This window comes from Hyperolius riggenbachi, chromosome 1 (genome assembly GCF_040937935.1).
Source record: "Hyperolius riggenbachi isolate aHypRig1 chromosome 1, aHypRig1.pri, whole genome shotgun sequence".
Taxonomy (NCBI): Eukaryota; Metazoa; Chordata; class Amphibia; order Anura; family Hyperoliidae; genus Hyperolius; species Hyperolius riggenbachi.
In genome coordinates this window covers 231,237,239-231,254,223 of record NC_090646.1, presented here as the reverse complement: position 1 = coordinate 231,254,223, position 16,985 = coordinate 231,237,239, and the positions used below count along the sequence as shown (strand labels likewise).

General features: G+C 39.9%; 1 protein-coding gene across 6 annotated transcripts in view; it reads left to right on the top strand.

Moving 5' to 3' along the window:
* The window catches only part of NPNT (nephronectin), a 144,420-nt gene that overhangs the window by 27,108 nt on the left and 100,327 nt on the right, over nt 1–16,985 (top strand). For all 6 annotated transcript variants that reach the window (XM_068231325.1, XM_068231300.1, XM_068231308.1 and 3 more), the window contains exon 2: nt 14,288–14,388. In XM_068231325.1, coding sequence (XP_068087426.1) covers nt 14,288–14,388 — 101 coding nt within the window. The remainder of the gene's footprint in view (nt 1–14,287; nt 14,389–16,985) is intronic.

Here is a 16,985-nt window from a genome sequence, read left to right as displayed (position 1 = left end):
CTTAGTGATGTTGGTTTCACTTTTAGTTTAAACCGTCCTGTTACTAGTTTAACTTACGGTAGTTATACTGGTGATAGAGTAAGGTGAATATGGAGCCTTCAACTATCCCACCTTTCATCTTAATCTGCTACTGCAGAATGTACTGTACTGTATTGCAAACTTCATGACAGAGCTGAACCTAAGCACTGGCTATGTACACACCTAGGAAAATGATTTTGAAAATTGATAATTCCTGGTGACAGTCTTGGATCTGTTGTCTGCTCAAGAGCCTGTTTTCCTCAGTGAATAGGGTAATGATGAACTAGAAGGCTCTCTCTGTGGGCACCAGAACAATGATAAACTGTTTTGCAACTTGACAGGATAGGAGGCCGCCGATGTGAGGTGATACCTGTATAGTGCTTGATATTCACCCAAACCATCATAAACAATCATTTAAGGTGATGAAAGTCGAAGGAAATGTAGCTGGATTACCAGTGGCTTCCCTGAAGTCTGTCTGGTGTGTGTTACAGAAAAGGCATACAGTTGTTGTCAGAATGATTATAATGCATTTTGCAGCATCTGAGTGATGACACAGATGAAGGTAAAAAAAGGGCACCAAAGGAAGACTTCTTTCACTTTACAGAGGTGTGTTTTGAGAAGATGGATAAGTGGGTCAGATGGTCACTACATTTGCATCATTTTGATTCTTTGTAAGGAAATGCATTGACATTATAAGACTGAACTTTGCAATGAGGTCACAGACAGCAATTCAAGATGAATTCTGGGAAATTCACCTGGGTCTCTCTGGGCCCCAGGAAATATAACCGTAATTTACAAATTGCAATCATCATGAGAGAGCCTCACATTGCCTGCTCCTCTGATGCATGTTTTGCAGCTGTTAGCACTTAAAAGGTGCCCATTAACAGTACAATCTTTTCATCAGATGCAATATTTTGATGCACTTTTTATGACTGTAAGTGATCGTATGGTAACTATCAATTGTTCCCATAAAGGGGTAAATTAAGGCATGTTGTCTCTTCCGATACGATTGTAAAATCAAACTCAAAAATTAAATTTTCTGTTTCAATCGACCAAAGAATCATTTTACAATGATTTTTGCCACACACTGCACAGTTTTCTGTGCAATTTGATCATTAAATGTGCATCAGAAGATTGCATCTGATTAAAAAATTGCACCGTTAATGAGCACCAAAGGGGGACTGATGCTTGTTAAGTATGCATAGGACATTCAGGAGGGAGCCAGGTGATGTGTAAAACAACAAGGAAGTGAGTGGAACCTGCCACAGTTCAAAAAGTCACCTGATATTACCTCCTGAGAGAACAACGTCTGCTCAGTTTTTAAGTGTAATCAAGATCAAATGTGGGGTCATCAGTCATTAATTGCCTCTTTCCCCTAAATTTTTTTTTTTTAATCTCTCCCTCTCCTGTTACAATTTAATATAATTAGCCTCTCCCCCTCATCTAATTTCCATTGCTGCTCTCATAGTTCCAAGATTGCGAGCACCTCTCCCAGAATCGTATTGCATTTGTGTTTTAAGGTTTTAGTTTGCATTTGCATTTTTAGGGTGTTTTGCATTTTTTTAAGCCTGCGTTTGCGTTTAACATTTTTTAGGCTGCATTTGTGTTTTTAAGATAGTAGAAGGCTGAATTCGATACTGAAACTCACTTATCAGAAATGTTTAACAGTGGGTGAGGTTTAGCTAGGTAGTACTAATGTACTTTGCCTTTATTACATCAGTAGCATTAGTAATACAAAGATTTTTTTTTTAGCTTGCATCTCCTTTAAAGCTCATGTCCTCAAATGATTGCCATTTTTTTTATTTCATCCTGTTTCTTCTATATAATAAAAAGATGCTCCCCAAATCTCCATCATACTGACCAAAGGTTAGAATGGACGCTGCTCCACTGGCAATAGTGGAAGAGGTATGGTGAGGATTTTCTTGTGAAGTGCATACTTTTTTAATAGGCGTAAATCACAATAATAGTTTGGATTCAGTGTGTGCAGCTGCTTCTAACTCGCCACTGTATGTCACCACAATGGCTAAGTCACTAACCACTTATGAGGCTATAGAGGGCACAGTGACTTGGTGGTGGTGGAGTTATGAGCAGGGTGGTGGTGCACAATGGTTTAATGATGAATAAGGGTCATAGGGGTGTGTGGGAATGTTATGAGCAGGACATGCAGGTCATGTAGTACGATAAGATGAGCTGCACGGTGAGTGCCATAAATAATATATGGACGTAGGAGCCATTGTGGATTGCTGTTGCTGGAGGCTAGGAGTTCATAATGGTGCATTGGTGGCTGTCATTTCTCTGTTACATGTCATTGTTTACTCAGTTTTTCTGTAACTGAAGTTGCTGTCATCCAGTAACATGCCACTGTTTTGTATAATGCTTTGCTCCCAGAGGCTCCATTTAAAACTCCAGGTACTCTTATGTAATAGCAAGGTGGAAGTAACTATATAATTCACTGTTACTTTCACAGCAATCATCACGTTGCAGCTTCCAGTCTCTGTCAGCACTTAGCTTCTGACACAATGCAGCCCTCCTATGTGTTAGAAGTTAGAGGTGGTCTTATGCTGGGCATACACAGACAGCGGCTCGATGCCGGCGCGTCACCGCTCGTCCGCGTGGATTGATTCCCTTTCGTCCCCGCGGGTATGCCTTATCAGCCGCTCGATTCTCCGCTATTGTCCGCCAATCAAGCGGGGAATCTATCCGACGGGTCATCGAACCTGTCGGATATTATCAATCGAGCCATCAGCGGCTCGATTGATAAGGGAGAATCTATCCATGTATGCCCAGCATAAGACTATATTTTTAAATTCTAAAAAGCTGGGAACATACTGCCAGGTGCCCCAGAAAGCCGGAATGCACTCAGGGAAGATGGAAAGCTAGAAAAGATTTGGGTTGCTGGATCTGGGCTACAATATAGGTGCACTGGACAGTTGGGGCATACTTTGAAGAGTGCTAGAAAAAACTGTAGTAGCAAACTATACAGAGCACTTCACATGACATGCACCTCCATTACTGTGAACTCACGCTATGCACCTGAGTGAACCTAACTTGCCTAGTCTCCATGCTCCATCCAGTGACTGACTAAGCATTACCTTGTACACATACTGTGCTGCGTGATCTGGTCTTTCTTGTATTCCTGTATTGTCATATTGCTGTATGTCACCCCTAAATATTGTCTGTAACCTAAACTAATGTCCAGCGCTGCGTAATATGTTGGCGCTTTATAAATACAATAAATAATAATAACATTAATAATAATGTGCATTGGAAGATTCAGTTATTCAGTTCCACAGAGCATCAAAAGATTAGGAGCATAGCTTGGAGTGTGTGTGCTGTACTATTGAAAGTCAGAGCAAGCAATATAGTGTTACCATTTTCCGGCACTTGTAAAGGCTACATATGGGTAGTGCATAATTTGAACGATGCCACCCATTATTTCCTCCTATCTAAGACTGCTTGATTCAAAAACAAAATAAAATACCATAAAAAAGCTTTATTTTTTTCTTCAGGAGGAGCATTTGGGGGGGGGGGGGCTCTGGCCATGGAAAGTGCACTACTAGTGGGCCAGCAGGCTGGGATTGGGATCTTGCTGCCCCCTATACTCCGCATGGCAGTGATAGAGAGGAGTGCACTACAGTTGCCCTAAACCCTAAATGGTTGTGTAACTACTTCTGTAAGTTTAATAAGGTACCAAAAGATTGGCTGCATGGCAATAATGATGGAGCCCTGTCTTGTGAATCCCCAACAAATGCGCAGAGCATGGAGAAACAGCAAATGCACTGGCCAGAAGATTCTTTCTGAAGTCTAAAATGATATTCAAAGCCTTTTTCTTACATAGCAATATAACTAGAGAGGGAGCGGTATGGGAGATTTGTTTTTATTCTCATTCTTGGAGTTTAACTTGCATCAAAAGTTAACTATTTCTGTTGAAATTAGTTCAGATTGGTAAAACAGCACTGTTGCTGGATCTAGTGCACAGTAGGCATAAATATGCAGAGATCAATGTGTCACTCTTGGAACAGCCTAGACTTCAGTGTGTTTAGCTGGTCATAGGACATAGTTCCTTAATAGATTCCCTTTAATAGCTTGTGGCTTGGATTGTAGCCATATTTACTTTTGCAGGGGAAAAATAATATCTTTAAATGGTTAAGAATGTCAAATCTTAAGTGATCATTCTGAATTTAGTTTCAGTGTAAATAGTAATCCACGACAAGAGGCTGGCACCACAAAAATCAAAGTTACGCTCTTTATTGATTAGTCATTAAAAATGACATAAAGGTTAAAGATGATAAAAATGGCAATAGCAGCGACAGCCCGCTGTTTCGAGCCTCCTAGCTCTTTCTCAAGCCACTCAGCCATGAACTTTGATTTTTGTGGTGCAAGCCTCTTGTCGTGGATTGGATTAAAGGTCCCTATGGTACTGGGATCTAAGGCTTGGGCACACAACCATTTTTCCTCTACATGGGTGCTCCTCCATCTTCACCTTGTGGACAGTGTAAATAGTATAAACTTTTTTGCTGTAAACCGCAATCTGGCTATTTTAACGTTTGAAGATTTTGCACTAACTCCCATTTTAGCAACTACCGTTGCTCGTCGACCACTTGTTTAGCTGAAGGCTACATCATGTGACACCATAATAAACGACAACATTGATAGAAACTGTGTTATCATTGGCATACTGGTGCTTTGTGAGCTTGAAGAACAGAATTCTAATTCCTTTGGCAAGTAAAAATAATTAATTTATTTATCTTAGCTGTGCTTTTAGCTGGTCGCCTGAAGTTACATAACTATCTACTTTGAAAAAAAAGATATGTCAATTAAGTTCAACCTCTTGAACTTCGCTGCTCTTTAACTGAGGGGAAAGAAAAGCAACAAGGGTAATGATTATTTCCATCAGTTGGTTCAGTTATCACTTTCCTACACTTTATAATCATAGCTGTCAATGTATTCACTTTCACAGCGTGAATAACATCAGCCCAAACATCCAATTTCAGGTCGGAATGTAAATACAGCTCTTAGAAAGTATTCATAGTTCTCAGATGCATGCAGTAAATGAAGGACACACTTCTAGGATAAAGCTAGCCTCTGTCCACACTCCAGGTCTGCTGACAACGGACTGTCGCTGTTTCAAGCGGTATAACCGCTCTTTGTCAGGTGATTGCATGTTTGGGCTGATGTTATTCACGCCGTGAAAGTAAATAAATTGACTTTTTGCACCATCCTGCGCTGGTCACTTCTACTTTTGGAAGCTAAAAAAAGAGTTTAACTTACCTGGTGCTTCTACTGGCCCCCTGTAGACGTCCTGTGCTCGCGCCATCATGCAACGATCCTCTGGTCCCCCGAAGTGGCTAAGCTTCATTTTCGGCGACTAGCCAGACGCTGAGCCACTGCACCTGCACGGCCCTGGCTGTGTGGGTCCTTGCTCACGTGCATGCGCAGCACGGTGACATGAGCGAGGACGGCGTGGCTAGGGCTAAATTAAACTTAGCCAATACGGGGAACCTAAGGATCACTCCATGAATGCGTGGGCATAGGATGTCTGCAGGGGCCGGTAGAAGCCCCAGGTAAGTTGAACTTTTTTTTTTTTTTTTTGCCAGAGTTAAGGTTCACTTAATAGCTGTTTTGAGGAGACAAACTACAGTATTATTTTTATCAAATATTTCACAAATTAAATCGCAATCTTTATGAAGAAGTTTAGAGTCAGGATGATTCCATTTATTGGCTAATTTAAAAGATTAAGAGTAAGCTTTCTGCTGTGCAGCGTTTGTCAGACTTAATTCTCAATTAGTCTTTATGAATTCAGTTATGGGAACACACAGAGAAGTGAAAAGCCAAAAGACCTTTTAATTTTCTTTCAACATCATCCAAAGCTACGGTAAATATTGTTTTCTTGAAGTTTGGCTGTAAAGGTATCCTGGACAGCCTTTTTTGACTTCTGTCCTGTGAAATGTTTTTAGCAGTTTACTAATGAAATTTGCTTTTTGCCTCGAGTTGTTGTGAAATTAAATAAGCTTCTTTTTCAATCATTTGCATTTATTTGAGGTAAAATGAATCTCTCTGCATCGTGTTTATGAAGATCAGCACTAATACATGACGCTTGTACGTGACAGAATGTGAATCCAGAATCCTAGCACTGTGAGAAAAGAGTACTAACTAGTAAAACAAAGTTGATTAAGTATTGTTTAAACCATACATTCCACAAAGTTAAACAGTCAGGTACTTGCATAGAATTAAATGAGATCTGAAGTTAGTTTTAGTCTCTTAAAAAGGGACTGTAGTGAAAAAAACAAAATTAATTCAATTGCCTATTTTTAATATTCAGTTATAAATTATTATTCTGCCATCACCCACCGTACCCTAATTCTCACCTGAACCCTCCTCTAACTATGCCTTACCCTAATTACCCCTCAATTACTTCTTACCCTAACCACCCACCACCTACTCCTAATACTAACCAGTCCCTATCTAAAAGAATTACAAAAAAAGCCAAAGGCACACCTTTAGAATAATCAGCAGTAGGGTAGGGTAATCAATAATGGATTGCTGTGCATCTGTAACAAACTTATCTGGTGTTGTCTCTGGAGGCTGCTCTGACGATGTTGAGCAGCTGCAAGATGCTTCCTCTTCCTCTTTGTTCAGACACATCCCTAGCTCCCCTGTAGATGTGAGTCAGCATGTTGTTTCTGGCAGTCTCCCTAGGAGGAGAGACTGCTTTTATAGATTAAGGAGGCGTGTCTGAGGTGTGTCAGCTGATTCCTGTGGTCAGCTGACACTTGCTGCAGGAATGTTGCTGATTGGTCCAATTTTCCTGGGGTCTTGGTCTGTGATCCATTCATTCTATATAAGCCCAGGGCATTCAGTTACTTGCTGTCTGTTATAGCTATCAGTACGCTGTGCGCTGGACCTTGTCTTGCTATTGTGCCTAAGTCAGCTAGTTTTTCAGAGCTATATATACTGTATATATATATATATATATATATATATATATATATGTATATATGCAGACCCTGTCGATATATATGTACTCTAGTTAGATCAGTCTTGTATATTGTATATTATATTGTATTTTCTCCTGATTGTTATCCTGTGTATGACCCGGCGTGCCCCTCACTTTGATTAGTCTCATCCTTCCTGTACTACAGACATCTGATACTCAGTTCTGACCTCGGCCTGTTTACGACTCAGGCTCTGCCTTATCCTCTCTGTACTGCAGTCATCTGATACTCTGTTCTGACCTCTGCCTGTTAATGACTCTGATTTTGTCTGACTCCTGGTACCTCTGTTTCTGATACGTGTATGACCTTTGGCTATCCGTGACTTCTTGATTTTTATAGATCTGCTAAGTACGTAGTGCCCCAGGCATTACGGCATCCAGTTTGTTATCAAATGACGTGTATGTGACCTCATTTTAATTGTAATGAGTTGTAGAATACATTTTGATGTATTTTATAGCTTGGGCCAATGTCACATAAAAATAGGTAGGGACGTACTCAATCAATCATTAAAAAAATATATAATTTTCAAAATTATGTTCAAACTTGGCAAAGTTTCAGCAAAACTACACCAGTCGGTAGCTTACAAATACACACTTTTGAATAGCCCTGGTTGTTAGCTTTCCATGATAGTGATTTGTGGCCTTTTTTTGATGTCCAGACTCTTCTGGGGTGATGCAAACAGAGAATGTTGTCATAAGAATTAGTGCAAAAAAAAAAAAAGGCCTACAAAAAAGCCATAGGTGCACCTCGAGATTAATGGATTGTTGTACATCCAGTTTGTTATCAAATGACGTGTCTGTGACCTCATTTTAATCATAATGAGTTGTAGAATACATTTTGATGTGTTTTATAGCTTGGACCCCTGTTACATAAAAATTAGGTATGGACAAACTCAATCCATCATTCAAATAAATGTCGTTTTTAAAGTTATGATCAAACTTGGGAAAGTTTCAACAAAACTACAAGAGTCAGTAGCTTACAAAATACCCACTTTTAAATATCCCTGGTTGTTAGGTTTTCCATAATGATGATATTTGTGGCCTTTTTCTGATGTCCTGACTCTTCTGGGCCTATGCAAAGAATGGGGCTGTAACAATTTTTGCAAAAAAAAAAAAATGGCTTGCAAAAATGCCATAGGCACACCATGAGTGTAATGGATTGTTGTGCGTCCAGTTTATCAAATGACTTATATGTGACCTAATTTTAATCATAATGAGTTGTAGAATATATTTTGATGTATCTTATAGCTTGAACCCCTGTCACATAAAAAATAGGTAGTGACAAATGCAATCCATTATGAGAAAAGTTATGATCAAACTTGGGAACGTTTCAGCAAAATTACATGGATCAGTAGCTTACAAAACACCCTCTTTTGAATAGCCCTGGTTCTTAGTTTTCCATAATGGTGACATTTATGGCATTTTTCTGCTGTCCAGACTCTTCTGGGGCTATGCAAACAAATTATGGTGCTAAAATACTTTGTGGAAAAAAATTGGCCTGTCCAAAGCCACATGGACACTTTGTCATTAATGGCATGCTAGATGCCCAGATAGTTATCAGATGACATATATCAGGTATCCTTTTAATATATTTTAAGGTCTTTTTTTAGTTGAGACCTGTGTCTTGTGAAATACTTTTAGTAACAAACTGAATCAAAAGCACTACTTTTTTATTTTTATGTATTCAGTACCACAATAAAAAGCTTATAAAAATAAAACAAAGTGACAGAATTTAAAACAGAATACATAAAATGTTACCTTAATGACTCATCTTTTTAAATATGTATGCCATGAGGGTATATTACTGTTATTTTTGCAAATGAGGGCTTGTAATTATTGCGAGGGTACAATGTGAAAACAAGAAACACAACACAGAAAAAATACACCTTTACTTCCAAATAATATATAATGTATAATACATTGCACTAGGGACACAATTTAAATGCTGGGATTACCAGGAAAAATGGGCAAATAAAATGTGTGGGTTTTATGTACGATAGCATTGTTTTTGTTTTTTAAACCACAGTGGATGGAAATGGAGAAATAGTGTACTTTTTTATTTTTCCCCTTGTTGTTCCCTTGAAAATGCATAGAAAATAAAGTAATTACTGAAAACAAATACAACCCCCAAAAAAGCCTAATTGGTGGCAGTCCCCCCCCCCCCCCCCCCCCCCCAAAGATATAGATCATTTAGTTGTGATGAGTAGTGATAAAGATACTGGAAAATGAATGGGAGGAATGCTGAAATGTGAAAATTGCACAGATGCATAATGTGAAAAAACACTGATACTGGGAACACACTAGTCAGTGTGTGAAAGTTAACATTTTGCTGCATATGCATTTGTGCATTTTCAGTTCATTTTGTGTGCGTTCTCATTGCATTTGCATTTTTGTTTTGCACATGCGTTTTTCTTGCGGTTTGCGTGCGTATGCAGTTTGCATATATAAATCGCATATGCATTTTGTTTGCGCTTTTGATGTGTTTTATGCTAATCACTAGGAAGTCAACAGGAGGCGGAAATACATAATCAATCTTGTTTTTTTTTAAAAAAAAAAGAGCAAAAAAAAAGCACTAAAAATGCTAATACGCAATACCTCTGCATCACCATTGACAATGATTATGTGCTTTTTAGATGCGTTTTTGAAAAATATGCAGCAAGTCCTGCGTTTAAAAAAAAATGCACATTGCAGAACGCAAACCTATGCGTTTTTTCACGCGGCCCATTGACTTGCATTATGTGCGTTTTCCGCTACGCCAGCGTTTCTGCCTAGTGTGTTCCTAACCTAAAGGGTAAAGTGGTTAATAATTATTGCTTAATTGTTAGGGCTATTGCAGGGAGCGACCACTGCACAGGCTGATCAGAATGTCAGTGGAGAAGAGGTGATGGGGTTGTGCATGAGGGAGTGGCTTCCTTTGGCCAACATGGAAAGGAATTTATGTGAAGCACTTACCAGTATATACTCTCATATAAGCCAAGGTACCCACTTTTCCTTCAGAAACCAGGAAAAAAGTGACTCATGTATAAGCCCCCTACCCAGTATAGACCCCTCCACAGTCGCCTGATGTGCCCCAGTATAAGTCAGCCCCTGTCCCTATAGCCAGATGTGACTCAAGGATGATACAGCTATGTCCTAAGACACCAATAGATGGCGTCATAGATATGAGAGACATAGATTGCCACAAAGGAAGAACGCCCGATCGTTGCACCGCTGACATGTTACATGCAGGCTCTACTCCACAAGCTCGGGGACACAGGTAGTCTTAAGCAATGCACTCTGCACACCATGATGTAGGGGAGGGGGGCACGGACACAGCAGGGAGGCAGCTGGCAAGAGCAGGATCACTAGTGCACAATCCTTAAACTCATCTGCCAGTAACAAAACCTGCTCCACCATCAGTTCTGCTCCACTGACCCGCATATAAGCTGAGGGGTAACTTTTTAGCACATTTTTTGTGTTTAAAAATTAGGCTTATACGCAAGTATATACAGTACCTCACAATAAGATCAAATTCAGGAATTAATAAACATTGGTTCTTACTGACACTTCTCAACAAGTTTTGCGGGATAACACAAAAGGTACATTGTGATAGTTATTGCACATGAGTACTCTTGTGATACATCTTGCCCTAAATATTCCTCATATGTCTTAACCTTAGTGAATACTGTGTGCAGCTTAAAATCTATAAAAAAAATCAGCAAAGGATTTTATTTCATCAGCTCTATAGGTTCTTATAAAGAGAATCAGTACCTATGAACTTTAAAAGGATGACATTATCTGTCATGGAATTTGGAATTAAATAAGAAGTACACTTACAATTTGCCCTTCTTCACTTTCTGGCTGCTCGCCTTGGCTGTAGACAAGTGCATCCAGACTTGGGTATACACAAATGAGGTCCATGTAGGCCCAGAGAAATGAAGCTGCTTGGGCACGACTTTTTTTCTTCTTTGCACAAGAGTCTTTTTATAGCCAAACTCTTATCCATACTTCTCTACACTTTATCTTGGACCAGTTTGTAATGTTCTTTGGTCTTAATGTGGCCTGATTAACAGTGTTGTAGAGTCAAGAGCCTTTTAGAAGAGGTCTATTTATACAGGTATCATGTGACAGATCATGTGACACTGACTGCACACAGCTAATTATGTGGCTTCAGATTGAACCAAGTATTATTTAGGCCGGTTACACACTTAAAACGTGCAGGAGAACGGCTCCTGCACGCGTTGCGGTGTGTCGACGGGAATCTGCAGTGCGACGCTGAGTAGCGGCAGTAGTAGTTAATTAACCCGAACAGGAAACGCCGATTCCCAACAATAAAATGCACCGGGATGCGTCGTACCGCAACGCATCGAAACGCAGCGACAGGTGTGAAAGGTAAAATGAAAGCCTATGGACTTTCCTTTTACCTTGGTTAACCCAAGTATAGACTTTGCGTTAAAACGCTGAAAAAGGGCTCTGGTGTGAAAGAGCCCTTAGGGGTTTGAATAACAAAGGGGAAAAATGCATATGCACTCACAGCTTTCCAGTTTTAACTTGTTTTTTTTATTTATATGTAATATAGTTTATGTTCATTCCACTTCAACATTTTGGAATGTATTGATAAGGTCATTACATGAAATCAAAATCAAAATTCATTTTAATTTTGGGGTGTAATGCGATCAAACAAGACAAACAAGGGTACAAATATATTTCTAAGACACTGTATAAATATTAAGATATTTAATTCAGAATACCTATTATGTATGTCTGATCATTTACTGTTTCATAGAGAAAATCAAAGTGCAACAGTCTCAGCTCTTGGTTTAAATGTGTTTGTTCTTTCCTGCTGGCATTTCTTAATGTAAATATATCAGTCCATGTTGACTTATCTCCATGGAATGATGTATTTTTAATGCCATGATGTTATCTGTACGTGTGTCTTGTGCAGTCTGGTTTCAGACAAGCTACAAATCCTCAGGCTGTGCTGGAGAAACCAGCAATTAAGTGTCAGAATTCCATTTGGTGAAGTTAACTGTATCCTGTGTGTATCCATCATATTACTAAAGGTTAAACACTCCTCTATTGTTTAACTGGCAGCTTGCATATCTATTAGGCTTCAGAAGTACAATAGCTGATATAAAATAGTATCTATCTGTACATCTACAGTTTCGATGTTTTCATTCACACTACTTCTAAAATTCCACTTGGCAAAGAGTTAAATAAATTCCAGCAACCAGGATTATTACATTTTTCAAGAAAAAAAAGATACTAATACCACATTGCCAAGAGCAATTATGTCTGGTTTGAAACAGCTTAATGGCTCTTCTAAAGAAATCTGACTCTCTTTACTTTACTGACATTCCGAAACATATTTGTGTGACAACACAAAATACAATCACGACAGCACAGATGTTGCTGTGTATTTCATGTGTCTTGTATGTAGAAATAGTAATGTAGTTGAGGAATGAAAACTACTCGTGCGTTGGTGTAGTTACTGTGTAGTTGATTGTGGGAGTAAACACCAGCACAAGCAGGTCCTTGCTGCTCAGAACATTCTTTCTTCTGTTTGTTTATATGAGCTTGCAGAGACACCCAACCAGGGCAGCATGTTGACCTGTTGATATTTTATCTGGGCTACCCTTGGGATATTTTCATTAAGATTCTACAAATGGAATGGTTCATTCATAGATGGAATAGCAGCATTTATATATAGACCACCAACTATTGACCATCATGCATACATTAATATGTCACCGCATAGCACGAATTCTGAAAGGGTAACAGCTCATTTAACATGTAGAATTGTTGATCAAATCTGTGATTGTGAAAATGGCAACTAGATACCAAATTCCACATGAAGGTTCTGGTTTATCCAGGTTATGGATTGGCCAAAGGAAAAAAAAACAATTACAACTGATTCAGCAACCTATATTATAATTGTACCTTAGCACAATGATTTGACTGATGTTTATGCCAGCAATGTAACATGCATTGCGCACATGGTGCAACTCATTTTATGTACACAACACACTTATTGCTTCTATACTGCCTGCCAAATGATGGCTCACCCTGCTGCCACTCAAATCCCCGGTGGCGTTAAATAAGCTGGACCCCCGAATTACTCTCAGACACCCAGCGTAGTTTAACATTACTGCTATGACAGGGCTTGGCACTGAGTGCCGTGCACTGAAACCACCTGCTTCGCTGCAGTTAGGGTAGCCTCAGGATCCTACTGAGGCTTCCCTCTGCATTCTACAGACCCCCTATGCTGAGGGTGGACCCCCTGCATATCGGGGCTGTACTCCCCTTCTCTGACGAGCATGATTGTGGAGTGGCCACGCGAGCACGGGTGCCCAGGAGCAGTAGCAGGGAGCGACATGTGCATAGCTACTGTGCATCCTCAATGATGCCTGAGAAGGTGCAAGGACCTGACAAAATTGCTGACAGTCTGTTGTCGGCAATCTTTTCGGGGTCTGCGCTCAGTGAAGGGGGGCAGGAGAAAGCCGAGGGAAGCCTCAATAGGATCCTGAGGCTCCCTTACTGCAGCTAGGTATCTCCTTTTGTACCTGATCTTTGGCTCGGGTACACTTTACAGGATAAAAGGGTGGGATATATATATTTTAGGCAAGAAAAAGTGGTAATGGTGGGAAGGGCAGTACATGGGTCCCTGGTTCGAATCCCAGCCAGGGTACTATCTGCATGAAGTTTGTATGCTCGCCCCGTGTCTTTTGGGTTTCCTCCAGGCACTCCAGTTTCCTCCCACATCCCAAAAACATACAGATAAGTTAATTGGCTTCCTCCTACAATTGGCCCTAGACTACGATACATACACCACATGATACATACATAGACCTATAACTATGGTAGGGATCAGAAAGTGAGCCCCTCTGAGGGACAGCTAAGTGATAAGACAATACTCTTTACAATACTCTGTACAGCGCTGCGGAAGATGTTGGCGCTATACAAATACTAAATAATAATAAATAATAAGTGTCAGGAATTAAGGCTAGAAAACTGGGCTAAAGCATCTCCTAAACACCAGGTCTTCTGGGAGCTTTGCTGTTACACAGTAGTTAGCTGTCCAGGAGCGGACACCTGTGAACTGGGGTCATCTGTTATTCCATCCACCCGTCAGTGATTTTATTGTGTTGGCAGATGAGAGTATAAATGATAATGCTATATGTTTAAAGAAACATTTTGAGAAAATATTAAGTTTTGTGCTGACATTTAAAATGGGTGGACACAATAGATTACCTCTATTGGAGATTACATATAATAACTATACTTCTCTTCAAACAGGTGGCCCACACAGGTTGCTTCTTCTACAGGACTCTGTCGATACGGTAACAGGATTGACTGCTGTTGGGGATGGGCTCGGCAATCTTGGGGACAATGCACACGTAAGTGTTACCATTGCTGGGGCTTTTTGCCATGTAGGAGGGGCTCTTACATATCTAATAAAAGCTTCCATACATCACAGCAAGGCTTATTTAACGTGGGCTTTTGCACATGCAGATGCTATGTGATGACTCTCATTGACCAACTTTGATTAAGTAATGGTGCTTTGAGAGTCCAGCATTAAATGTAAGAGTTGCACAAACATGAGTACTAAGCACTTTTATTTTACAAGACACTTCCAAATGCAGAAGTTTCACATGACTTTCGGCTTTGTGTTTTTGAGAGTGCCTTATGGAGTAGCATTGCTTAGTATTTACAGAAGTACTGCAAGGGAACCATGCCCATTGGGAAGGATCACTAAACCTAAAATATAAGTTGGCTAATATACAAAGCTGCAGGTAACATTCACAAATGTATATTTCATATTCTGCATTCCAGAACAGATATTTCAAGTATTTGGCGTAGTATTTACCTGCGTTATCCAGCTTAGCGAGGGTTATTGTTCAGTGTGACCTTTTCCAAACAAAAGCTTGGCTGGGAAAATACGTCTCATAGACAGAAACAACCCCCACATCCCATACTGACAAAGTATTTAAAAAATCTTTATCTCCGAAACATTAATATAACTTTAAATATACATCTATGAATGTTTAGGTCATTTTTTATATGGCACAATTTACATTTTAGGTTTAGTGGTCCTTTAACACCTCTGTTGCTGAAGGGTATGTGGTGTCTTCATATATCATGAATTCAGGCACTCTGTTTAGTCCTATCTAGGTTGTGTTTTACGTCATTTGGATTTGGCTTGGTTACTTCTGTTATTAGTCTATTATGTTCCTGTGTGTGACATTGCTGGATTGCTCAGCATTAATCAGGTTCTAATCAGCTAATGGCTTACCTGACAATGGTTTGAAGAGCTTTCTTGATTGGTTATATATAATACACAGTAATATTGTCTGTAATGGCACACAGGCCAGTTATTGCACACTAAGGCCATTTCACACTGGAGGCTGGAGGCAATTAATTCATTGCCTGTCAGTTGCTCCTGTGCAACCAGTTAGCATTCGGCATGCGCAGTTGAGAGGCGCCCACTGAATTGAGTCACATCTGAGCACAGTCTTACTGATAAGCGACCTGATGTGATCTTTTGCTGCTGGGCAACTGCACCACGGGTCAAATGCTGACACAATTGGGGTTACAATTGTTAATATTTGGCTACCTTGAATTGAAGCTGAATGGCAAGCGTGCAGTTCAGCCACATGTGTGAAAGTGGCCTTAAAGAGAACCTGTACTGAGTAAAATTATTTAAAATAAACACATGAGGTAACTTCAAATGAACATTACATAGTTACCTTGCCATCAGTTCCTCTCAGAAGCTCACCATTTTCTTCTGACAATAATCCCTTCCAGTTCTGACAACATTTTGTCAGAACTGAAATATATCAGTTGCTGTCGGTTATATATCAGTTGCTATCAGTTACAGCTGAGAGGAGAACTGATGCGTCCATGTTTCCCTATGGCTCAAGTGGGCGATGTTACAGTTTAACTGTGTGCTGACCAGAAAGCTGTTATGGTGTAATGGCCATTTTACAAATGGAGGACGGAGAAATCCATTGATCACAGTGGACAAACAGAATGCAGGAGAGGAAAAAGAGATTGAGGAGTACACAGGAGGTAAGTATGACTTTATGCTTATTTTGACTTTTAATTTTCAGTTCAGGTTTTCTTTAAATACATCAGTTCAGTGTGAAAGATAAACGGTGTGTTGCAAAGAGGCATATCGATGCATGTGGATATACAAATAGTAGGGACGCAGCACAACAATCAGCAAAATGTATGTTATGTCTAAAAAGTACGGTTACAAAGCAGCAAGGGTGCTAGCTTATTGGATGAACCAAGTTTACAGTTTTTTTTTCGCTGCCAAAACCAACCCTTTACTGTGTAAGTGCTGTTATATTCACGTGGCTTCACAGTTATAGTTACTAACATTTGTCTGTCTCCACAATATAAATCACATTTTTAAATGCTTGGTTTAATACAGTGCGTTAATAGCCAGTATCAGTAAAGAGCAAGAAACTGCTTTTTATTTATCCATGCACGTGTGTGAAAAAAAGGAAATGAATCATTGCAGCTATTTTGGGTGGGGCCTACTTGTGTAGAAAATGTACCTGTTCGGTACATTTTCTACACCTCCACTCAACACGGGAAGAAAATCGTATTGTTTATAGAATCTGCTTTCACTTGTTAAATGGAACACAGAGTCCCGCCCTGCTGCATTTTTTTGCCGAATGGACTGCAAAACGACAGTTGCATGGAGTATGGGTTCTACCTAGGCTCATTGCCACATGCAAAATGCAAATACTCATGTGTCCCAGTTCTGCCACTTCTGACTTCTCTGCTTGGTCCCAAAGCTGGTAAACAGATTGGTGCCGGGCAGAAGCATGGGGCTTCCCAGTGGATTGCAAAAGACCACTGGGAATTCTCAGCAACTGGGAGGATTCTCATTGGTTCATGGTGGACCAATGAAAAATGTCCCTGTTGTTAGGAAGAATTGATCTGTTGCAAACCAATGCCCCCCCCCCCCCCCCTACAGTGCTCT